The sequence below is a fragment of the Ascaphus truei genome, chromosome 1 (assembly GCF_040206685.1).
Source record: "Ascaphus truei isolate aAscTru1 chromosome 1, aAscTru1.hap1, whole genome shotgun sequence".
In the NCBI taxonomy this organism is placed as follows: domain Eukaryota; kingdom Metazoa; phylum Chordata; class Amphibia; order Anura; family Ascaphidae; genus Ascaphus; species Ascaphus truei.
The window spans coordinates 255,581,052-255,606,982 of record NC_134483.1 but is presented as its reverse complement, the minus strand read 5'-3'; the positions used below and the strand labels follow the sequence as shown (position 1 = coordinate 255,606,982).

The window sequence follows — 25,931 nt, the reverse complement described above, 5'->3', positions numbered from 1 at the left end:
ATTAGGGAGTATGTAACCACAAAATAGTATGTGTCACACAACAGTAAAATAAAAATCAAGAAGCTACAAAAGGACTGGAAGAGAATAGCCCCCATCTCCATTATTTTCATTTATAGGTGAGGGATGGTATATTGAACATGATATCCATAGTAGGAAACTATCTTCCCAATGAACACTCGAGGCAAATTTACATTTCAAAACCACATACCTGTGAAAATACTTTAAAAAATGTGTAACAAAAAAAATGAACCTAAGAAACAATATATGAGAAAACAACCTGCAGTAGTCTTTAGATTTAGAGTAATATTTGAGATTAATAAAAGGAGAGGAGAAAATCTTTGACCTATGTATTATGGCCAGTTGGTAACCTCTCTTATTACAAGTACTTAAGCTAAAAATTGTATTTTGAGGAGATTTGCAATGTATTAGTGAAATGTTTTCTTTAAAAGGACTCATCTGATGCATGTCCGTGAAACCAAACAAGAAATTAACATGGAATGATGTGTGTGCGTTTTACAAACATGTTACATGTGCTGTATGTACTAGCACCAGGGTGGGCAACCCTATCGCCATTCGCCACTTGTGGCGAATTGGCAGGGAAAGTGTGGCGAACAGGGCTGCCTTAACTCTCTCTGCGGCCCGCAACGGCCCCCTCAATCCCTCCTCTCCCCTTCCTTGGTAGGGAAGGAGCGCACTCCCGCTGTGTAAGGGCTGGACCCGCTGCGCCCAGCTGCGTGGACGGCCGCGCGGGCGTTCCCACCAGCAGGGGAATCCTCCCTAGCCGGTCCCAGTCCCCCCTCGCTGACGGCTCAGTATGCACTGTGACGCGTCAGCCAGCAGGGGATTCAAGAAAATTGTGATCCCGAGCGGTGACGCGCCACGTGGTGCGCTGATGAGCCAATCAGCGGCGGGAGCAGGAGCTGTCATCAGGCAGCTTCCTACTCAAGGTAGTGTGTGTGGTTTTTTTTGTGGCAGAAGGGGGAGGGAGGTGCTTACCTTACAGCAACCCGCAGCAGCTCCCACCTGCAGCCCGAGACCGTGGAGGGAGGGAGGGGGGTAGCGGGTCCCTCCGCTCAAGCCACGCCCCCCTCCCACTCCCGCCCTGGCTCCCGCGGTCTGTGTGTCAGCGCCCCGCCTGTCTGCAGTGCGGACGCGCTGACTGAGGGAGCGGGGCCTTAGCCTAACACGCTCTCCTCCCTCCCACACCCCTGCCTGCTCCAACCTGTGCTCCCTCCCCTCTGAGCTCGCTCCAGCGCGATGCGCTGATGCGCACACCCCCCCCCCCCAGCTCGCTCCTGCGTGATGTGCTGCACGCCTGCCAACCAGCCACCCGCGCCGCCATCCAAAAATGCCAGCCCGTCACCACTGCTGTCGCCGCTTCTTCCATCGGCGGCACACCGCAATCTGGTAGGCATTGGGGGTGGGGAGGTGCGGGTGCTTGATGAGGGGGACTGCAGAAAGGGTGCTGGGAAGAGAATCAAGGGTCCTGGGGGGAGAATCAAGGGTGCCGAGGGGGGGGGGAGGGGAGAGAATAAAGGGTGCCGAGGGGGAGGGGGGAGGAGGAAAAAAAATCATTGGTGCCGAGGGGGGGATGGGGGGGGGGGGGGGGGGAAAGAGAATCAAGGTGCCCGGGGGGGGGGGGAGAGAATCAAGGGTGCCGGGGGGAGATGATGAGGGGGGTTAAATGAGATGGTGATGGGGGGGGGGGGGTAAATGAGATGTGATGAGGGGGGGTGAGGAGAGGATGATGAGGAGGGTAGTGGTGGTGGCATGAGAGGATGAGGAGGGGTTGCGGTCTGAGGGCCGTTCTATAGTGTGCGCTTGCTGCACCGTGTGCGCGCGTGGCAGTTATAGTTGGCCGAGGTTTGTCAGCCTTTCTATAATGGTGACGCTCACGCACGGCAGTGAGCGTGGGACCGGCTGACAAGGGGGAGAATGAGGAAAAGAAAGATTTCGCTACCGCCGCTGAAATGTGTGTGGATGTACAATGTTGATAAATAATTTATTAAAGTATTTCTTTATTTATTTCAAACGTATTTATAACACGCACACACAGTCACACACACACGGTGCCTCACTCGCTTACAGCATACACAAAAAAAGCATACGTCACGTGCATACGCGTTCACACAGGTTCCGGCGCACACACTATAGAACGGCCCTGAGAAACGGTGTGTGTTTAAAATTTTCGCATGCGCAACATAATACCTCAATTTTTATATGGTGTGGCTATTTTCACTTCTAATTCGCCACACCTGTGGCTATATTGAAAAATAGGTTGCCCACCCCTGTACTAGCATATCATGGGAGTCATTAGTAAAATACAATATAATCTGTAGATGTATCTTACCTGTCAATGCAAGTAGTGTTCATGGTGTCCAAGCGAGTGTACATCATTTCACTAGCTTGGGCAAGCTTTTTATTTGCTGTTAAGGCAAACAAATTCCTCACCAGTTCTAAAGCTGTCTACATACATTTAAAACACATTTTGAGAGAAAGGATAGTAGTAAACTGCTAAAGTTGTAAAAGTTGATATAGATGTTACAACATACTCGCATTGAGCACAGCCTAGTTTAACACGAGACTGTCCCATGTTCAATCAAATTATTTTAGACAGCAAATGATTTCAAACATCTTTAGTCTACATGTGGAAAATAACACCCGCGCTGAACCCAGGGCTTCCAAGGTTAAAACACAGTGGGGATTTCTCCTGCTGCTCCAAAACCTCATGTGATCGACGGGGCAAATACTTCAGAGAAACAAGAAAGGAGCAAAACGAGCGAACGGGTAAGTAAAAAGTAATTTATAGACAAAAAGTATCAAAATATTAAAAACTCACAGTATTGAATACATCGGCACAATGATGGTGACATGACAATGTGCTAGTAAGACAGCCACTACGCGTTTTGCATCATAGTGGCTGTCTCACTGGCACATCACTATCAGTGTCTCCAACTTTTTCTCCCTCCTGTCATCGGAGCATTAAAAAATAATCAACAGGCTTATCTTAGCATCGTCCAAAACGGGCTCCCTGATCACCAGTGTGGTATGATTACTAAGGATGTCAGTCTATGTGGTGTTTTCTAACCACTAACCTCAATATTGCAACCTTAAATCTAAAGTTCAAATTATTGAAACTGCTGCGTATACACAGTGTCAGGAGCCCGAAGTGATGTAGTCAAGTCAGCGTTTGCCTTATTTTTTGCTGGGAGTGTCTGCACACACAGCTGACTATACTATAACCGCTTACTCATCCGGACACAGACCCAGCACCCTATCCTCTAACACTTTGAGGATTTTTATATCTCCTGCCTTGCCTAAGGGTCATTTTCAGGAAGACTACCCGCTGCATATTTACACACACTATTGCTATCGGCAACTGGTGGTACGTTTAACAACTTTTGGGGGTATGCATAGCTATACTATTGTAGCTGTGCTGATACCCACCATTCTTACAGACCTATATTGAGTAAGATAGCGCACATCTTATGATTATACACTGCGGTGGACACAGCTCACATTTCATGGGACACCATAGTATATAGTTTGGTTCATACTGGAGTTAGATTGTCTAACCAGACCAAACATACTATTCTAGTATGCAGGTATACTATACAATGGGGGGGGGGTCTAGCTTAATAATACTCCTAAATATTAACGGTATTATTCAGGATTGCGATTTTGGTATGCTTATTTTAAGCACCTTTCTTTATGTGACCCTATAGGGAATAAGGCAAGATTTTATATATTGTCTTGTCCTTGTGTGCACCACTTTAATTTACCCTAGAGATTAATAAAGGTTATTTTAAGTGATCACAATGTTACACTGTTACACTGGTTACTGGTTATAGAGTGCTAACTAGCGGAGTTCTCTCTCTAGCATTGACAATTAGTTAATTTCTCAGCACAGCACCATTTCCTATATATGTTCTTCAGCCACATGCTAACAGGCTGAGCTCCCGTCCCCTTCTCCCCACAGGTATTCGTATAAAAAGTATTATAACATTTTAGCTTCGCATGTTAGATTGGTTTAATAGTTTTCTAAAAGGAACTCTGAATCCAACACAAATGTCTAAAGCAAATTTGGTAGTTATTCTAAAAGAAGGCAAAGACCCAATGAGTTGTGCCAGTTACAGACCAATATACCTTCTGAACTCCGATTTAAATATGTATAGTAACATTTTGGTGAATAGACTTAACCCAATTCTCCCCCGATTAATATATAATGATCAGATAGGCTTTATAAGCATGCAACAAGCTTCAGATAACACACAAAAGATTATAAATATAATAGATTATATAAATGCCAGATCCAAAGTGATGCTACTGAGTCTAGATGCTGACAAAGCGTTTCATAGGATTAAATGGGACTTTCTACATTGAACAATGGAGGCGTTTGGTTTCACAGGTTCTTTTCTGAGAGGAGTCTATGCCCTATATAGGTCCCCAATGGCGACATTGAAGATGCCTGGATGGGAGCTGAACCAAATTAAAAATCAGCAACGGAACCAGAGATAACCAGGGATGCCCTTTGTGCCGTTTGCTTTAACGATTGAGGCACTCGCACTACTATAAGGAATAATCAAAATATACATGATATCCAGATTGGTAGAGATGATTTTAAAATATATTATTCTAACAATCTCTAATGTCTCTCCGTAATTTGCATAAAGTGCTATCTGATTTTGTTTCTGTCGGGATATAAAAAACAGCAAAATCGGATGCTCTTAATCCAGCTCACCCAGATTCAGAAGTGAAGCTAATTACATTGTAGCTACCACTGGAACAAGTAAAAAAAAAAAAAAAAATCCCAAATATTTTAATTAACTACAAATTATCAATCATTATTTAAACATAATTATCCAGAGCTTTTTACAATAATCAATGCGATCTTTTAATTTGGAGCAGATATATATCTTGCGGATGCGTCGTATTATATCGGTAAAGATTCATATTCTGCCGAAACGTCTATATTGTTTTCGGACACTCCCCTATCCCAATTAAGTATATAAAGGATCTATAAAACAAGACAATGCAATTTATAGGATGCAAAAAAAAAAATGGTTAAGGGTAGCGAGGTCGATTTTATTAGCACGTAGGGAAAGAGGAGGTTTGGCGGTTCAAGATAAAGAAATACTATTTGGTATCGCACCTGAAACAGATTATTTTGTGGCACTCTGATAAATCACTATAGGTGGGTAGATTTGTAGAGCACATTTAATAGTACAGCGACACTACCAGCTCTTAAGAAAAGATTGCTAAACAATCCAGACCAGGTTATTTTGACTTGGCGGTAATAAGATTTACACTTAAGATTTAGCAATGGGTCAAAACAATATCAGATATCAGAACCATTGTGACTTGTCCCTATTTTTAATTACCCAGAATTGGGCCCAGGATTGCACACCAATAGTTTTGATTTGTGGAAGTCCAAGAGTATCAAAGATATTGATGATTTACTCTAAGAATAAACTAATAAACTTTGGGGAATTCTGTCAGAAGTACTGCTTTTCGAGCTCTGAGGTGTTTAGATATCTACAGGTCTGTCATTATGTTAAGCAGATCTCCCCAAATGGGATTTTCCCAGAGTGTATGGTATTTGAGGAGCTATGTAGAGTTGGAAAATATCAACGGGGTCTTATCTCTACTCTATATCAGGATCTCTCCTCTGGATAATATCTCCTACTCCCATAGATATATGGAGCAATGGGCTCAGGATAGAAATCACAAGAGGGGATTGGTAGAATATTTGGGACAATGCAATAAATACATCTATATGTACAATAACAAAGGAGAATATATACAAAATAATTTATAGATGGTATCTTACTCCCCAGAGACCGAGGCAGATTTTCCTGGGGACCACGTATTTATGTTGAGGTTGCGGAGGGGTGGGGGATATGGGCCATATCTGATGGTTCTGCCCGAAAATACAAGAGGTTTTGGGTAATGGTGCAGAATCTGATTGGAGAAACTATTGCTATAACTTTTTTTTTTTTAATTTATTTTTATATTAAAATAAAAATAAATGTAAAAATAAATAAATATATATATATTTCACAATTTTAAACTCCTTGCCCCTCCAATTATTGTATTTTATTTTGTGTTTTGTTTATAAACTACTCCCACACTCTTAGCCCTGAAAACCCACTTGAAGGGGTTAAATCTGAAATGTGCTTTGGATTTTGTATAATCATCAGGGAGTAAATATAGGGGTGTGTAGTGCCCTCATGTTTCAGCGCTGATGAAGTCGGAACGTTACCGATGAAACGTAGAGCGGTTTTGCACTTGTCTGTGGGACTTTTCCTAGCATTTGCCACGGGGGAACCAGGGAGCTTAGGAACTATATTGTTGTACTCCGTTCTGGAGGAAGAGCGGTGTGTGATCACAGCACGACTGGAAGCAGGTGCATGTCACTGGCTGGATAAGGAAGCAGTGTTCCTGATAGTCTTTACCTGGCACCCAAGGAATGGTCCAAATGTGGACTAAAAATGCTTTTTATTCAGCTACACCTGCGAGTAGTTTGGAGTTTTTTGGAGCCAATAAATTGTTACAATTTACGGAATCACGCAATGGGGCCTAAGCTCCTTTTTTTGTATGTATGTTTTTTGTAAATGACACCGTTTTGCAGAGAAAAACAATGAAAATAAATAAAAGGGACTTATTGCGAGATGCATTTTATTCCTCCAAATATTTTGTCGTATGTTAATGCTCATACAGTATTTTCCTACTAGTGTTTACAGTATATGTGTTGCGGCTCAGAATATTTTGGAGAAATACTTTTTTTTTATAAAATGGCTCTTCCTTGAGACTTTGCAGATCCCTGATCTAGAGAGTAATCTGATTGATGAGATATCATTAGATGATATTTCACTGGAATTTTTTTGTTTGCCTTCCTCTGGATCAATACACTAGGCACAAATATAGGATAAAGTATCCGTCGTCTAAATTTAGCATAGATTGGACGTGTGTCTTTTTTCAACTTCATCTATTTATGTAACATGCCACATTAGAACATGTTCAGGGAATACACTTTTCTATGGAAGATTGTAAATATTACCACACTCCCATTAAAGGGAACTTTTTCTGGCTTCAGGACTGTTGCACACAAACAAAAAGTAGACAAACAGAAACATGCTAGTTACTTTACATAGTCTTATAAAGAAAGGATACAACTTGTGGTAAAGATCCAGGCTGCAGCTTACAAAGTTCAATTAACAATGTTGTGTACATGACATCCATATGCGGTGGAACTGGAAGCTGAAACAGCTCTCCAAAGACAACCTGGAGATTATGGGGGGGGGGGGGGAGGGAGGGGCGGAAGAGGTATGGTAGAATTAAAACTGCTTTAGAGACAAACAAAATATACATTTAACAAATCATACCGATTAAACATGAAGCAAAATAAAATTAATTCTTCATGGTTACTTATCTTGTCTAATCAAAGCATTATTCAAATAAGGTTTGCCAATATTATGTTCCATAGAGAACTGCATAAATAAGGTGCAGGCAATTTTTGCATTTTTTTGTGCGACGTACACAAAATTACTTTAATCTGGATGTGGGTGTTTGTCGAACACAAATTTAACATCTTTTTACAAAAGCCACAACACAGTGCAGTCCACGCTAAAATAGACATCGCAGAAAAACAGGTAATGAAATCTTAAAAAACAGAAAACGCACATCTTGTTTCATTACCCATAATATTTAGAGTTTAGTGGACGTGTACACTATACATTAACAATTGCAATAGTAATTTTTTAAGATGATATACAACCTTACATCCATATTGAACATGCACTGCCTTCTGCGAAAAGAATATACATACCTCAACTATGTGATAGTTCAAGGGAATTTTGTTCTTCCCCAGGAAGCTTAAAAGTTGAGCAGCACTATGAAACAAAAATATCAATCAGACTGCAGTATAGACTAGTTTCAAAAGTCAAATGAAATGCGACAATTGGATGAAAGCTTTCAAAATAGTTTCAAGCAGAGGTACCTAAATGAGAACAAATTAAAATTTTCAGACTAATTAAATTATTTTAAACAGGGGCACAGAATTGGAGTAGCAGACTCCTGTTTTCAGCAGTTCAAAAATAATGTAAAAGACTCCTTGTTAGGTCAATTTAAGAACAAGTTAGGCAAAGAGAGATAAGGACCGTAAAATCCACGCATATATGAAGACACAGAACTGAGCAGTTCTACAGAACACGGATCATGAGGTCCCAATAGCTATATATTTAACAATAAGCTTTTCTATAAAAAAACAAAAAACTCTCAAATCTGTTTACCTGTGTATTATAATAAACCTGTTACAGGGTATGTATATACAATACACATTTTAAATTATGGTGGGTTAACAAGGCTACAAGAAATCTCCACCGTATAGCAAATAAAAATATCACTTGTGAGCACATTCACATGTCTTGGACAGGTCTGCAACCCTGCCTTTCACCATTGTCACCTAGCATATAGTGCTTCCACTGCAGCAAGGGATTCTGGGACATGACATGCAATCCATCCATCCGTGTATGCATCCATGTATTGTATGTCTATTTGTATAGCGCCATTAATGTACATACCGCTTCACAGTAGTAATACATGTGGTAATCTAATTAATTACAAATAATATAATATAAATAACAGGTCATGGGAATAAGTGCTTCAGACAAACGTAACATTTAGGAAGAGGAGTCCCTGCTCCGAGGAGCTTACAATCTAATTGGTATGTAGGAGGAACGTACAGAGACAGTAGGAGGGCATTTTTGTACGTGATTCTGCAGGGGGCCAAGCTTTATGTATCATGTGTCTAGTAATATCTATGGTGCTACTCATGCTTCTTTAAGCAAGTGTGTCTTAAGGTGGGTCTTAAAGGTGGATAGAGAGGGTGATTGTCAGGTATTGAGGGGGAAGGGCATTCCAGAGGTGTGGGCAGTCAGTGAGAAAGGTTTAAGGCGGGAGAGGACTTTAGATACAAAGGGGTTAGAGAGAAGAGATCCTTGAGTTGAACGCAAGACTCGGGATGGTGCATAGCGAGAAATTAGGGCTGAGATGTAAGGAGGGGCAGAAGAGTGTAAAGCTTTAAAAGTGAGGAGAATTGCATGTGTGATACGAGATTTGATAGGAAGCCAGGAGAGCGATTTCAGCAGGGGGGACGCCGAGACAGATTTAGGAAAGAGTACAGTGATTCTGGCAGCAGCGTTTAGGATAGATTGTAGGGGCGACAGGTGAGAGGCAGGAAGGCCGGACAGCAGGAGGTTACAGTAATCGAGACGGGAGAGAATGAGGGCCTGAGTCAGAGTTTTAGTAGTCGAGCAACAGAGGAAAGGGCGTATCTTAGTTATATTGCGGAGGAAAAAGCGACAGGTTTTAGAGACGTTTTGAATGTGAGAGGAGAATGTGAGAGAGGAGTCGAGTGTGACCCCTAGGCAGCATGCTTGGGATACTGGGTGAATGATGGTACTTCCAACAATAATGTGGAAGGAGGTAGTAAAGCCAGGTTTGGGAGGAAGTATGAGGAGCTCTGTTGTTGTCATGTTAAGTTTAAATCGGCGGAGGGCCATCCAGGATGATATCGCAGCGAGGCATTCCGAAACTTTGGTCTGTACAGCAGGTGTAAGGTCAGGGGTTAATAAGTTAATTTGTGTGTCGTCAGCATAGAGGTGATATTTAAACCCAAGAGATGCAATATGGTCACCTAGAGAAAGTGAGTACAGAGAAAAGAGAAGAGGTCCCAGGACAGAGCCCTGGGGTACAACCACAGAGAGATCTATGGAGGGAGAGAATGTGTTGGCAGAAGAGACACTGAAAGTACAAATGGGAGAGGAACGAGGAGATCCAGGATAGAGCTTTGTTACGAATACCGAGAGTATGGAGAATGTGGAGGAGAAGAGGGTGGTCCACGGTGTCAAATGCTGCAGAGAGGTCGAATAATATGAGCAGTGTGTAATGACCTCTGTCTTTGGCAGCATGGAGGTTATGTTAGTGAGGGCTGTTTCAGTCGAGTGAGCAGTGCGGAAGCCAGATTGTAGAGGGTCTAGGAGAGAATAGGTGTTGAGAAAGTGGAGCAAACGAGAGAATACAAGACGTTCAAGGAGCTTGGGGCAAAAGGCAGGAGGGAGACAGGTCGATAGTTAGAAGGGCAGGTAGGGCCAAGCTTACTGTTTTTGAGTAATGGTATAACGGTTGCATGCTTGGAGGATGGAAAGGTACCAGAGTAGAGGGAAGAGTTAAATATCAGTGTGGGTAAAGGGATTATAGAAGGAGCAAGAGGTTTTAGGAGATGGGAGGGAATGGGATCAAGAGGGCAAGTGGTAGAGGGTGAAGAGGAGATCAGCAGTGACACATCCTCCTCCAAGAAAGCAGAAAGAGTCAAGAAAGGCAGGAGGAGAGTTGGGAAGCGGTGTGGGATGGGAGGAGGCAACAGATGGGATGTACTGACGTATGGATTCCACCTTTTCCTTAAAAAAGTCAGCAAAGTCCTGAGGTGAGATGGAGGAAGAAGAGGAGGCAGCCGAGGGTGGTCTGAGTAGAGAGTCAAAGACAGAGAAGTGTCGGCGTGGGTTAGATGTGTGTGTTGATTAGTGAAGTAAAGTAGGTTTGTTTAGCCTGAGAGAGGGCAGAGTTGAAACAGGATAGCATAAATTTGTAGTGAAGGAAGTCTGCAAGTGTGAGATTTCCTCCAGAGGCGTTCAGAGGAACGAGTGTAGGAGCCCAGCATGCGCGTGTGGGAATTTAGCCAGTGTATGGGGTTAGAAAGGCGAGGGCGGAAGAGAGAAAGCGGGGCATGTATATCAAGAGAGGAGGATAAGGCAGAGTTGTAGTTTCTGACCAGGTTGACAGGGTCTGTAGCAGAACTGAGAGAGGAGAGGGAGGAGCGTAAAGCACAATCAATGGCTGGTAGGTTAATAGAGTGCAGGTTTCTGCAGAAACGAGGGGTAGATGGAGAAGTAGGGGAGAAACGAGAGAGAAAATGAGATGAGGTGTGGCTAGAGAGAGGAAAGGGGGAAATGAAGAGAATGTTTTTGTATGAATCCATGCATGTATGTATGTATCTATGTAGTGCCCACAGTGTACTTTATGTTTGACAAAAGAGACAATATAGTGAATTATAATACACACAGACACACAAAATAGAAAAGGAAATTCTTGCCCCAGAGAGCTTACAATCCAAGGGGTATGTTTGGAGACAAACAGAGATAGGATGTGAGGGAATAAGTGCCGCAAATGACAGTGCTGGGCCACAATAATGGTTAGGTGACTGTGGGTGTAGGACAGTAGCTATGAGTTCAAGCTATTTAAATACTTAAATTAAGAGGAGAGCTTCGAGGCTTCATTAAAAAGGTGGGGAAAGAATGTGCTTAACGTATACCGAGTGTGAGGGAGTACCACTGGTATAGATAGGGCAGTGAGGGAAAAGGCAAGAGAGCAGTACAGGCATTCCTCGGTTATCTGACACAATGCATTACTCAAAATGGCGTTGGATAGCGAAGCGTCGTAAAGTGCATCACATTTTCCAATAGGAACACTGGATAAATGAAAGGTTCCGTTCCTGAAGGCATTTTTAACACTAAAATACACCAAATATTTTACATAGGCAATAAGATAAGCAGTACACATATGATGTAAAGATTCTATTTATTAAATCCAGAACTGTATAATAAAACTGTTAGACATGTTTAAAGGCCTAAACACACCACTAAACCTTCACACAAACTGATCTGATTATTTCCATAACTGCAGCCTTCTGATTGACATAATGTTGAAACTTTGCAAAGCATCATAAGAGCATCGGATAAGCCATTTGTGTCGTAAAACTGCCCATAGGGATGCATTGGACAGCGTCGGATAAGTCATTCGTCATAAAACCCGGACTTACTGTAGAGGTGAAGGGTGAAGAAGAGACAGTTATGGGTAGAGTGCAGAAAACAAGCAGGGGCATAGTGAGAGATCAAAGCCGATACGTAGGGAGGAGCAGATGAATGGAGAGCCTTAAAAAAAAGGTACAAAGAAGAACTTTATGGTTGATCTGAAATTTGATGGGAAGCCAGGAGGGGGATTTAAGGCCGAGATATGCAGACTATTTTGAGAGAAAGGGAAATTATTCTAGCAGCAGAATTTTGGATAGATTGCAAAGGAGAAAGTTGTGAGGCAGCGTAAAGGGCGGACTGTGGCATTACAGAGAACGATTCGACCAATTTTTGCCTTGCTGTGAATGGACAAGGAAGGGGGAGTCAAATGTCACACCTAAGCAACGTACTTCGGTTACAGGATTGATGGTAGTAACGCTTATTGTGATGGTAAAGGGGATATAAGGCCAGGTTTAGGTGGAAAATATGAGGAGCCCAGTTTTAGATAAAGTGTAAGGCGGCAGCGCACCATTCATGAGGATATAGCCAGGAGTCAATCCAACACTTGGGACTGGATTGCAGGAGTGAGGGTAACAGTGGATAAATATCTGTGTATTATCTGCATAGAGATATCGAAGCCCAAGAGAGTTGATGGTCATCAAGTGATAGTGCGTAGAGTGAGAAAAGGAGAGGTCTCAGAACAGAGCCCTGAGGTACACCAATAGACCGATCAACAGGAGACAAAAATATGGTAGTAACAGAGACTGAAAATGTGCGATAGGAGAGCTATGGTGAGAACCTGGATAGCGTGCGATTGACAGTATTGAAGGCAGGAGGGATCCTTGAAGGTAGTTAGTTGTTAAGGGTCCAGGGTGGTTGAGAATAGGTGTGACCGCTGCATGCTCAAAGAATGAGTGAAAAGTGCCAGAGGACAGGAAGGAATTGAAGATACGGGTGAGATACAAACAGGAGTAAGAGTTTTGATAAGGTGTGAGGAACTGTGATCGAGAGGGCATTTGGTAGAGGTATATGGTATATACTCCGTAAACGACATTGCGTCATCTTTTATAAGGTAATGAGCGATGCGTTGTGGAGGCCAGCAGCAGGATGTTCAATATGTCTCTAGTGATTCCGCTCCATTTATCGATTTAGGGCGGCTTTTTGGGCTTTGGCTACTGTGAAGTGGAACAGTTTGAGATCATATCGGTACACTTTCCAGCCTATGGGTCATGTGGTGTTGAGGCACTGGTATGGTAGTCTGGTGATGTCCATACGGCAGATGCGGCCAAACCACCCAAGTCTTTGTCGCTTAATGTACTGGTCGATTGTGGATTGGTTTTGACATGCTAACCGTTTGGAAGAGGGAGAAGAGAAAATTGATTAAAAATGTCCAACTCTAAATGGAGAAAAGGGACAGAAGGAATCTAACTGTGGATAGCATCCACCTTGGCGTTAAAAAAAAAAAGTGTGTTTGAAAAGGCTTGAGAAGTGAAGGATGGGAAGTGCGAGGAGAAGATGTCGGGTTTATCAGCTCAGTGTGGCGGCAGTCCAATTAAGCAATAGCTGCCGGAAAGTGCTGACGGAAAGAAAACATTAGGTCAGACAAGTGACTAATCAGAACTAGTCTTCAAGTAAGCCTGTACATTTAAAGTTAAGATTTGTTTGGAGGACATTTAATCAAATGTTTTAGATGACATGAAAATGCACATACCAAGATTTTCTCTCTCGCCAATGTGAGTTAAGGATGCAATGAAGATGATCTTCTATGATAAAACGTTCAACAGAATGACTTCCTGGCATAACTGGACCCTGCAATGAAAGTTAAAACTGGTATGTGAAGAGATTTTTTTTTTCCAGCACACATACATAATTTCCCATGCAGTGTTCCAGAATCCACATATAAAGTTAATGAGTACAAACCAAAACACATTTAAAAAAATAAGGACTTGCAGAGTACTTTAAAGAAATACAGTGCTTAATATTTCCCACTGATTAATGGCCCTACAAATGGTTGTGTTCAAGGCAAATCCCAATGCACTATGCAGACGTAAGCAGCCATTCCACAACAAGAACACAGTCTCCAATCTCAGGGATCTCGGGTTATTCATGTCTCATTATCTTCAAGGCCAACGTGAAAGGCATTGGGTACCTCTGGTGCATCAGTGTAGTCAAACATCCTAAAAATGACCCTTGGCACTGGGTAGACAGAATCTTCTGTGTGAGGAGGTGGTGTAAATGGAGGCAGGTTGTGCTGAAGAGCTTCACATAGAATGCTGTCAAAGGCAAGATATGGCCGCACAATGTGCTTTTCCTGCCAGCGATCTTTCTTTAACTTTTGAATCTGTGCCCACAGGCAGTCTAAATACTGAAACAAAAAACAAATATTCAGTTATGGCTAATCATTTGAAATGATTAGGCAGACTCATTGAAGTCAATGCTGTAAACACTATCCGTGCCCTTAACCCTACCAGCACTTGATGAATCTGCCCAAGGCTAAAATTATATTGCCAGCGCGCGATTGAGCGCATAGCCTCACACACTCCTGCAGCCCAAGCGATCTGTGAACTAGGGTGCAGGAGATTGGGGAGGCGTGGCTGACACGTCACAAAGCTGGTTCGCCCTCATTAGCTGAACCGCTAACGTAACACGGACGTCATGTGGCTGCGCTTGAAAAGACAACTTTTTTTGGCTCTTCAAATCGCGGCCACGCCATCGCGCTCTTTCATGCGCGCGCACCAAGAGCAGCCTCAGAGACATCAGGCAATTTGTGTTTTGGCGCGCGTCATCGCACATCTCCAGTCACTTCTGGTGTTTCTATTCCGAAAATGTTTTTTTTCTACATGCTAAAATGTTGGAATGGTTTAGCAGTTCCACCTTTGCTTTATAAAAGAAGCAAGGAAACCTACTACTAGGGACAGAGCCCCTTAGCCTGTCTATGTCAATCTTTCCTGAGGGTAGGGAAATGTAAGAACTCAGGAAGCATTCTATTGATAGACTGGATTGGAGGCTTAAGCCGCAGCAATTAACAAGCCTGAATGGCTATAATCTAAAATACAAACTCTACAGAAAAAAGCTTTAGTGTCACCCATCAGGAAATTAAACCAAAAAAAATAATTTTAAATTTAATGTTTTATGCAGTTCAAATCTGATTGTGTACATTTAAAGGCTTAATTATGAATTGCAGAGCTATACATAGCAGTTTTCTAAATTTTTATCCTTTGACTACATCTCATAACATTAGAGGTTTCCATTAACATTACATTTTTGGTTCTGCATTATGCAGCAACAAAAACATTTAGGTGTATTCAAATTATAGATTAATAGAAGCACTGAATAAGCAGTGCCAATTTTATCCTCAGTTTTTAGATATCCCCACTAATAGATTGAATATTTGTCCTTGTACAATCCATTTCAGGAATCCCACAGGAATAAATTTACTGCGTTATATATTGGTGCTAAATTATTTTTTGGAATGCAATAAAATCCAGTTATATATAATATACTCGGTATAAATTATATATACACATACTGCAATATTTTAGCAGTGAATACCAAAGTAGATGGGGACTTACTTACCTCTTCTTGTGGATGTGGTTTTTCTGCTGACCAGACTTGTAACATGGACACATGAATCTTCTGACGTTGTCTAAAAAGAAATGTTAAATATGTCAATGTACTCATAAAAAGGACTTCACTTAGTGGCCTGACATTTATTGCTACTTTCATGACTTTTATAGCACCAATAATAATGTTCACAAGGATCCCATACAGGTACATTATATATCAATATCACGCTGGCTAAAAATATTTGCAATTTTCTAGTCTCTGGCTAGTTCTTAATACATATTAAAATATAAAAAAATGCAGTGAGCAATACGTTTGAACCATGGGGTCTGTGGAGTTGAACTGCGTTAATTTCAACTTCGGGGACTCCCCTGCTTCCCGAGATATTTACCTCAAAAAGTGGCGACGGTAACAGCTCTGACAGCTAGTTGGGGCTATCATAATGGCGGGTTAAATGTCCCGTGGGCCAATAGGATACAGCTACATCATCCCTTGCAGATTCCTATTGGCTCACGTGACCAGGACATTTAAACCGGCGGAGTTGCTACCGGCACCCCCTATGGATGTACAGTCATGTGAAAAAGAAAGTACACCCTCTTTGAATTCCATGGTTTTACATATCAGGACATATCATCTGTTCCTTAGCAGGTCTTAAAATTAGGTAAATACAACCTCAAATGAACAACAACACATGACATATTACACTGTGTCATGATTTATTTAACAAAAATAAAGCCAAAATGGGGAAGCACTGTGTGAAAAAACTAAGTACAGGCATACCCCGCATTAACATACGCAATGGGACCGGAGCATGTATGTAAAGCGAAAATGTACTTAAAGTGAAGCACTCCCTTTTTTCCACTTATCAATGCATGTACTGTACTGCAATCGTCATATACGTGCATAACTGATGTAAATAACACATTTGTAACAGGCTCTATAGTCTCCCCGCTTGCGCACAGCTTCGGTACAGGTAGGGAGCTGGTATTCCTGTTCAGGACGTGCTGACCGGCGCATGCGTGAGCTGCCATTTGCCTATTGAGCGATATGTACTTACTCGCGAGTGTACTTAAACTGGGGTATGCCTGTACACCTTATGATTCATTAGCTTGTAGAACCACCTCTAGCAGCAATAACTTAAAGTCATACAGAAAACGATTACTTCATCAGTCTCTCACATCGTTGGATGAATTTTGGCCCACTCCTCTCTACAACGTTGCTTCAGTTCATTAAGGTTGGTGGGCATTTGTTTATGCACAGCACTCTTAAGGTCCCGCCACAGCATTTCAATCAGGTTGAGGTCTGGACTTTGACTGGGCCATTGCAACACCTTTATTCTTTTCTTTTTCAGCCATTCTTTTATAGATTTGCTGGTGTGCTTGGGATCATTGTCTTGTTGCAGGACCCAATTTCGTCCAAGCTTTAGCTGTCGGACAGATGGCCTCACATTTGACTCTAGAATATTTGGTATACAGAGGAGTTCATGGTCGACTCAATGACTGCAAGGTTCCCAGGTCGTGGCTGCAAAAACAAGCCCAAATCATCACCCCTCCACCACCGTGCTTGACAGTTGGAATGGAGGCGTTTGTGCTGATATGCTGTGTTTGGTTTTCGCCAAACATCTCCACTTTGGTCTCGTCTGTCCAAACGACATGGTTCCAGAAGTCTTGTGGTTTGTACAGATGCAACTTTGCAAACCTAAGACGTGCTGCCATGTTCTTTTTAGAGAGAAAAGGCTTTCTCCTGGCAACCCTTCCAACCAAACCATACTTGTTCAGTCTTTTTCTAATTGTACTGTCATGAACTTTAACATTTAACATGCTAACTGAGGCCTGTAGATTGTGAGATGTAACTCTTGGGTATTTTGCAATTTCTCTTGAGCATTGCACAGTCTGACCTTGGGGTGAATTTGCTGGGATGTCCACTAGGGGAAGATTGGCAACTGTCTTGAATGTTTTCCACTTTTGAATAATCTTTCTCACTGTAGAATGATGGACTTTAAATTGTTTGGAAATGGCCTTATAACCCTTCCCAGATTGATGGGCAGCAACAATTGCTTCTCTAAGATCATTGCTGATGTCTTTCCTCCTTGGCATTGTGTTAACACACACCTGAATGCTCCTGACCAGCAAACTGCTAAAACTTCGGCTTTTATAGAGATGGTCACACTTGCTGATGATCAATTAATCAAGGGCATTTGATTAGCAGCACCTGTCTGCTACTTAGCATCTTAATTACTATGGAAGCAGTAGTAAGGGTGTACTTAGTTTTTCACACATAGCTTCTCCATTTTGGCTTTATTTTTGTTAAATAAATCAAGACACGGTGTAATATGTCATGTGTTGTTCATCTGAATTCAAAGAGAGTGTACTTGTTTTTCACATGACTATCTCGGGAAGCATGAAATCACTGGAGCTGAAATTACCGCGATTCAGATCTGGAAATCCACTGCTTCCCACTAAGGAAGGGGGATAAAAATAAATAAATAAATTTCTTTGGAGAGCATATGCTCCTTTAAAGTGCTAAACTTGTTACGTGGAGCATGGCAATCAATTGACTGTATATACAAAGGGTTCACATGAACAGAATTCAACAATGATTCAGTGTTTCTCAACCTGGGGAGCTCAGGAGACTTAGGTTGCGTCCATAGATAGGCAGACCGCGTGGCGATCAGACTGCCTAAAGGCAGTGATCACATCTATACGGCATGCGGATGCGGGAGCGCGATGCGCGAGCAATCAGTTAAACCTGATTTCTCGCCCGGTCACGTGAGTGGTTCGCCAATGAGGGAGAACCAGCTCCGTGACGTCACTGGCCCGCCCATAGACACGCCCCCAGATGGCGCACGCACTGAGGCCAGGAATAGCACCCGCTTTCCCTCAGCCTCTGTACGGGAGAAATGTCTATGGACGCAGCCTTACAAGGAAGTTACAAAGTTATGAGGCAGACAAGCACAAAGCAAAAAGCCAACTTGTCTGCAATAGTAACCCAATTCATATATTCAGTAAGTGAAATCCTCATGGTTTTAAATGGAATCTTGCTTTGCGTAACAAAAAGAATGGGGAACCCAAAAGCGATAATTTATTTTGGGTGTTTACAAATATTAGAAATTGCATTGATTTGTGAAGGCCGATAAAAACCATAAGGTAAAATGTGTGCAATAACTAATGAAGCAATGAAAGAAAATAACTTACTTAAGGTAACTTTCAATCTGAGATAAGAAACTGTCAACTTCAACATCCTTTTTCTCATATAATTCTTTACCAACCCATGGCAGAGAGGAGAGAACAGTGAAGACATACCAGTCACATCGCACCTACAAAAATTAAATCATTTATTTACAAGACACCAGAATAAAAGTAGGAGACCGAAAAGTAACGTACACAACTTGGAATATTTATATATGCATGAGCGCTTAGGAAGTGTCTGCTCAGATAAGCTTGCAGAACTATATTTAAAACATCAGTGCTATATATCAGCAGCCAAATGTACTGCCTTTGGACATTTTGAAACTGGCAAAATGATCCCACGGTGCAAAGAGACCTTAGAAAACACAGCTCTAAAGTTGCAGGCGATAACCAACAAATAATTCCAACTCAACTCTCCTGACAAGCGAGAAGAAAGTTTAAAAGAAACACAGATGAGGCTCGCATAATGTATTAAAACCTGTGGGTACAGAACCCAGAAGAATAAAAGCTCAATAGTTTATCTGCAACTTAACAAAATGAGGGTGATCTGAACCAGCACACCTGAGCAAGATAACCTCAAATTCATATAGCAGGACAACACATGTGATTCAACAGGAACATTAAGAAGGTGGTTTTTACTCCTATTTCTAAACCGAACACAGTGCAGCTTTAAGGCTCAGGCCCCGCTGCGATTGGCAGCGTGTACGACCGCGTGCGCCACCAGCCTTTCGACAGGGCTGACTGCGTGCTGTGACACATCAGCCCGCTGGAGCTGCAAGCTCCTGGTGGTTTGCCGTGCTGACGCGTCACGTGGTGCAGCAGTCAGCCAATGAGGGGAGCTGTCTGGAGCAGCGGAGGGAGGCTTAAGGTGTAGGGAGTATGTGTGTGTGAGTACGAACAGACTCTCGGCTCAAACCACGCCCCCCCTCCCCCCAGCTCCCTACAGACCGCAGGTAGCGGTCAATTGCCTCAGCGTGCCACCTGCATGCAGTGCGGGTGCGCTGACTGAGGCAACGGGGCCTCGGCCTAAGTGGGCAATACTACGTACTACACACCCATAGAATTAGCATATTTTATATTTTGCTTGCCAATACAGAATTTAAAAATAAAAATCAGAGTGCCACAATGGGTGCAATTAAGATTATGTACTACGTTTAGTTCACTCTATTACGTACAAAAATGCAACCCATACCATTACATTTAGTGCATGATAGTACTGTCCTGTAGAGATGGGGAGCCCAAACTTTTGCTGCTGCGCCCCCCCACTACCTTGCAGCTGCGTCAAATGACGCTGCGGGGAACATGTGACGTCATGTCACCCACGGAGTCATGTGATGTGTGACACCACTGAGCGTCTGAATCATGGCAAGTAGAGAGTTGCAGAGGCCTCGTGTGATCCCCAGCATTTATGCCTTGGGGAAGAGCGCGGGGCCTCTCTTACCACCGCCCCCCCATCCCCCCACAGAAAAAATATCACCCCTGCTGTAGAGTGCTAGACTTGTATTCATAAGGCTACTAATTTTACATTTCTTTATGATCAAATCCATATACCAGTTTCCTCCAAAACTGGGTGATAATCAAACCTAACTAATGTTCAGGCCAGAAAGGAAGTCTAGATTTCACTCCAAAAAAAACCCAAAACAAAAAAACAAAACAAAACCAAAGTGTCTGCATATGTGCCTCGTGTTTCAGAAAAAATAACCGGATACAAATTATGGTAAAAGGCTATGTAAATGTTCATAACACCAAGTTAGTTTTGCTTACCTGAGGTACGTCATCTTCTTGGGTCACGTTAACAAAACTTTCAAACAAAGACACCATAGAGGGTGCAGCAATCACATGGCAATTCACAAGATCAGATAGAAAGCGGACCTTTAGGGAGGGTGGGGGAAAGAAAATACATATCACTAATAAAAGGTGCAATACATAAAAAATATTAAATGTACATGAGAAATACAAAAATCCTGGGTGTCTGGTTGCCCAAAATTTCCCCCCTAAACCTGTGCTGTGCACTCATGACTGACCCTTTAATCTCCGCTGCGACCGGCAACAGTGCTCCCAGCGACAATGCTGGATCTGGCCCCAACAGTGATGGACAGGCCAAGTCACTGTTGCGAAGCTCAGTAAGGAAAATGAGGCCATGCGAGGGCAGGGGTCGGAGCCCTCCTGTACTCTGCCACCCGGGCTCTGAATACATACACAATTGTATAACATTGAGTCTGATCATTTTCATCTATTTTTGCCATTTCCAACACTGGTTATTCTTAAATGCAATGTTTTTTCCCCAGGGGATAAGCATTTAAAAATGTTTTAGGTGTGCGGGAGGTTAAAATGGAGCTCTTCCTGCAGTCTAGAGACTACCGTGTCGAATTTTTTTTTTTAAAGATTAAAAAAATTAAAAAAATATATTTTTTAAAAAGGACAAGTTTAGAGGGCAAGATACCACCATTATAGGAGTCAAATCTATAGTATTCTAGGAGACAATGCCATTTTGTAACTCTGTTCAAAGTGGCTACAAAATAGAAAAATGATTCTGTACCCTATTTTTCTCTCTTGGTGATATGCATGGGTAGCTCCGCTCATCAGTCTTGAGTAAGACAGAAAAAAGTTTCTACAGGTGTGCCATAAAAGGAACCTCCTCTTGCCTGTAGTCAGTCTCCAGATTTCCCCAAGCTAAAATCCATTATCTCTTATTAATTAGGGACAGGAAAATGCTCACTGCCATGAACTTATTCCAGGAAAAGAAAATTACATTAAGGAATAAAGGTTCTATTTTCCCGTTCAACATTCATGGCGGTGATACGAATGGCATAGCCAAGCAGTCAAGTTTAGGGTGGAAAAAGTAATACGATACTTGAAATATAAGGATAAAAAAAAAAAAAAAAAACAGATCCAAGATTCCTTTTATAGAAATGTTATTGTGTCACAGCTTGTAACACCCTGCGACCAAAGCTTGCGCCAGCCAAGGATTGGATGTGAAGTCTATAATACTTTATAAATGTGTGAAGAGATTACCACACTGCTGCTTTACACAATTCTGCAGGCGATGCTTGTGTTCCGAGAGCTCATGATGTCACCCTTGCTCTAGTTGAGCAAGCCATTAATTCTTCAGGAACTTGACTCCCAGTATGCGTCACAGATACAGGTGATGATCCAATGAGCAATGGTAGCCTTCAATGCAGTCTGCCCCATTCTGGTACCCTGTGAATTTCCTAAAGTCCTGCACCCACTCTAGTGTTTCACACATCTTTTCACATCCAGCTTGTGCAGCTGTTCATCCGTTGGATTTTTTTGTATGAGTAACAAAAAGGATGGCAGGACAATATCTTGATTTAGATGAAATGGGTGACAAGCCTCAGGACAATTTTGTCCTGATGTATAATTAGGAACAGCTCTTTACAGCATAATGCCTGCAACGCTCCCACTCTTCGCACCAATGTAATGGCGACAAGGGATACTATCTTTTGTGGTAGCGATACGTTCTATAATCATTCTAATTGAGCTTCCATCATTGCCTGTAGTACCAGTGACAGATCCCATTTACATATTACATTCCAAATTAGAGGTCTGTCTTTTTACTGCTTATAAAAATCCGATAAGCCTCTCACAGCCACATCTCTTTCCAATAGTGCTGTTAAAGCCAACACTTGGAATTTGAAGGAGCGGAGGCCAAGTCACCAGGCCGCTAGCACTAACTGTCATGAGAGAGAGGATTTGGCCCGGGATTAAAGGGGTTACACCCCATTTGGCCACCCTCTACTCTCACCTGGGAAGCAAGGGGTTAACGGGACTGGGGTCCAGTAATGTGTTTTTGCCTTGCTTCAGCCATCCAACTGTTTATTCCCCTGTATAAATATATTGTTTCTGTGCCAGTGTCTGCACCACACACACACACTGGGGCTTAAGGGGTTAATGAGCTACAGTAGGAAAATACAAATGTGTGGTGTCTTTTCAGAAATATCTGGGCTTCAAAAGGCTTGATCGAAGTTGGGTGTGAAAAGTACAGAGGGGGTGTAGTGTACAGTATGTTAATACCTAATTTGCAAACCAAGGTTATATTGCTGGTAGAGACAGCTAGGCCCATGTCTGGAGCATTGGGTGTGAAATCTAGCACCTGTGACAAATGTTCTCTACACACGAGTCCCTGCTTCAAAGGATTTATTGACCAGGGGTTATGGGTGCCAGGGGTGCGGTTACCCAAGGAGATATCAGAATGAGTGACCTTATTAAATATAAAAATATTATGAGATGTCCTTGGCTGTACGTGCTAAAAGCTACATATGTGTATTCGTGGGACTGATTCGCACATAAGGATTACAGACACATGATGTCTAGCAGGTACTAAAAGACAGATATTAATATCTCTCTTAATTTTAGTATTACACGGTAATATTTAGTCTCATTGGGAGTGTCATGCGTGCTGGAATGTATTAATATGTCTCGTGGGCCAGTAAGTACTACTGAACTGAAGTTATGAAGTTATTTAGATAGGAAAAGCAGTTTTTAAACGTCCTTGGGTAGGAGGAGTTTTACTCTGAGGAAAACTGTCAACCTCACCACTGATTTATGAGGGGCTGGGTTTAGGTTGTGTTCAATGGGAAATAATTGTATAAGAACCAGGCTCAGCCTATGGCTATTGTCTTTCGTGTCTTGGTGATTTTGAAGATTGCTGTATGAACTGCCAGTCCAGAATTATGACTGTTTCATCATTCCATCTTAAGTGCCTATATTTTGTTATTTGTATAATCTCGTGTGTTCACCTTTTTCAAGGAATAAATTATATTTTATCATATCTAAGCTTCGTTCAGTTCAACCCAGGTATTTTTGGTGTGTATTATTAATAGCCTGTCACAAAGTTACCGTCACACTAACCTCTGTAGATTTGGTTGCTTTATTGGTCCTTTGTTCCAGCCGGTCGTGTACCTGTGGTAGTTCCCATGGTCTGTGTATTGCCATACATACTACATGAGCATACCACGATAGTTTTGGCCAGTTGGGTCAGACTTGGCCAGTCTTCTATTTTTCTCAATAATCCTGGGTTTGAGTGGAATTGGTGGGAAGACATACATGAAATTTAAGTCCCACAGGAAACTCAGGGCATCTGCCAGGAAAGCTTGAGGGTGATCTATCCTGAAACAGAACAGCAGTACCTTCATGTTGGAGATGGAGGCCATCAGATCTACATCTGGTTGACCTCAACGCTGCTAAATCTGTTGAAAATTTGTCCTGTTCATAGACATTTCTCCTGGATACATTTGCGGTCAGCTCAGGAAATCAGTGGCCAAAATTCTCATGTCGTGGGAGATTAACTGCAGTAAATCTGCCCAGAAAAACTTCAGACAAATTCATAATGGCTGCTGTTACCTACATTCATTTTCTGCTTCTTGTTCCGCCTTGTCCTTGTATATCTTTTACTGCTGTACTGATTAAGACATGTCAACCCTGCACGCGCTTGAAATGCCCTTAAGGCTTCCTCTATGGCTTTAGTTCCAGATAATTGGTGTGGTATTTTTGTATTCTGCTGACCAATTCCCTTATGCTGTCCTGTCGCTTAGGATAGGGGCCCAGCCTGAGATATGTGCGTCTGCCGTAATAACCAGGAGTAGTAAATGATAGTGAAACCCCTGTTCCAGGTTTCTTTGTTGCCCCCACCAGCTTAGTTTTTCTCTGGTATCTTGATACAGTCTGATCTCTTGATGCCGACCCTTTGCTTTTCCATACTAGCAATCTAGGAAGTTGTGCTCTAAGGGTCTTATATGGAATCTCACCCATCTCATCACTTCAAGAGAGGGAGTCACCTTGCCTGATAGGCAATATACAATCTCTGACCGTTACTTTTTTTGTTTTTCGAAACTATTATACTCAGAGATCTTTGACCTTTTCCTGTGGTAGCCGGACTACTGCTTCTTTTGGTTGAACAATTCCTATGAATCTTATTGACTGTACTGGAGTTAGTTGGCTCTTCTCCAGATTTATTAGCCAGCCGCAAAAGTCTCTAGTAGCTGTAAGACTGCATTGATATGTCTCTGAAGTTGATCTTTGTCCCTGGCCCTTATAAGCAGATCGTCCAGGGAAGGATAGACCTCTATCGGTTTTCTTGCTTCTGCCAAAAGGATAATTAGTACCTTCGTGAATGTCATGGAGACGTAGCTAGTCCGAAAGACAGGGCTGTGCGTTAGAAATTCTCTTCCTACTTTGAATCTCAGGAATCTTTGATGCTTTCTTATAGATAACAAGTCACAGGCTACGCTGCAAAGCCTGCAATTGCATGCACCCCACCAAAAAATGTAACAACTGGACCACCACCAAGGAATATGACATTCGGCATTTCATTAACTGCCAGACGGTGGGGCTCATTTATTTGGTTACCTGTGGCTGTGGGATAAAATATGTGGGCAAGACCCGGCGCCAACTTAGACGCCGGGTTCTTGAACATGTCGGTTCAATCCGCAATAAGTTGGATACATCCCATGCGAAACGTCACTAGCACACAATGGTGACATGAGGGACCTGAAGTTAAGGCAGTGATGGTGTTATTATTGGCCAGTGCAAGGGTGACGGGGATAGATTACTATTACAACGCGAGTGCAGGTGGATATACGACCTACACACCCTGCAACTTTCGGGTCTCAATGAGGGCATTCTTTAGTCCTCTTACATCTGACTTGACCATCTATACCTCGCTTTAATTGCCATTTCAAACTGATATACATAGAGTTCCTCCATTTGTTTCTATGCTATACTGCTGGTACCTTGATTTGGGTGTTTAATATACCTGCTACGCAACTGGTGTCACATATTTTCATTTACTTATTTATTTTTATTAAAAAAAAAAAAATATTCCATAAACCATTATCTTATTCCCAAAGGTTCCATCTAATATGGAATTTCAGCAATTTACGGTTTAAGGTTTATGGCACTGCAGCCTTTAAGGGGCTCTCGATTTATTAAGACTGAGCCGTATCTCTACCTTAACCTAGAAATATTAAGGTTAACTTTTTCTGGACTCCTTACCTGTGCAGGTATTTAAACCACTGCTTCAAGAGGAGAGGATCTTAACCTTGAGAAAGCTATCTACTGCCCAAGCGAAATGTATGTCGGGTACGCATGTGGACATCACCACCGTCCGTGTCGGGTCTACACCGGGACACCTTGAACCAGGAAGTGGAGTATACATGCTCACCAATTGTCAGCGCTTTTGTCCCTTCATCAGTGCTTACACGGTCTGTACCAATGGGTTTTACTATAGGATAATTTTCCCTACCTAACCCGCTCGGTTACGGCATTACCCTACACCACAGGGTATTTTAAAGGTTGTGTTTGTATATAA

At 42.3% G+C, this 25,931-nt stretch overlaps 1 protein-coding gene across 4 annotated transcripts in view; it reads right to left on the bottom strand.

Moving 5' to 3' along the window:
- NCBP1 (nuclear cap binding protein subunit 1) overlaps window positions 1-25,931 on the bottom strand; it is a 61,815-nt gene that overhangs the window by 11,379 nt on the left and 24,505 nt on the right. For all 4 annotated transcript variants that reach the window (XM_075603141.1, XM_075603155.1, XM_075603148.1 and 1 more), the window contains 8 exons: window positions 20,366-20,473; window positions 18,608-18,729; window positions 15,426-15,495; window positions 13,999-14,214; window positions 13,561-13,658; window positions 7,829-7,892; window positions 7,174-7,284; window positions 2,351-2,415 (listed from right to left, as the gene is read on the bottom strand). In XM_075603141.1, coding sequence (XP_075459256.1) covers window positions 2,351-2,415; window positions 7,174-7,284; window positions 7,829-7,892; window positions 13,561-13,658; window positions 13,999-14,214; window positions 15,426-15,495; window positions 18,608-18,729; window positions 20,366-20,473 — 854 coding nt within the window. The remainder of the gene's footprint in view (window positions 1-2,350; window positions 2,416-7,173; window positions 7,285-7,828; window positions 7,893-13,560; window positions 13,659-13,998; window positions 14,215-15,425; window positions 15,496-18,607; window positions 18,730-20,365; window positions 20,474-25,931) is intronic.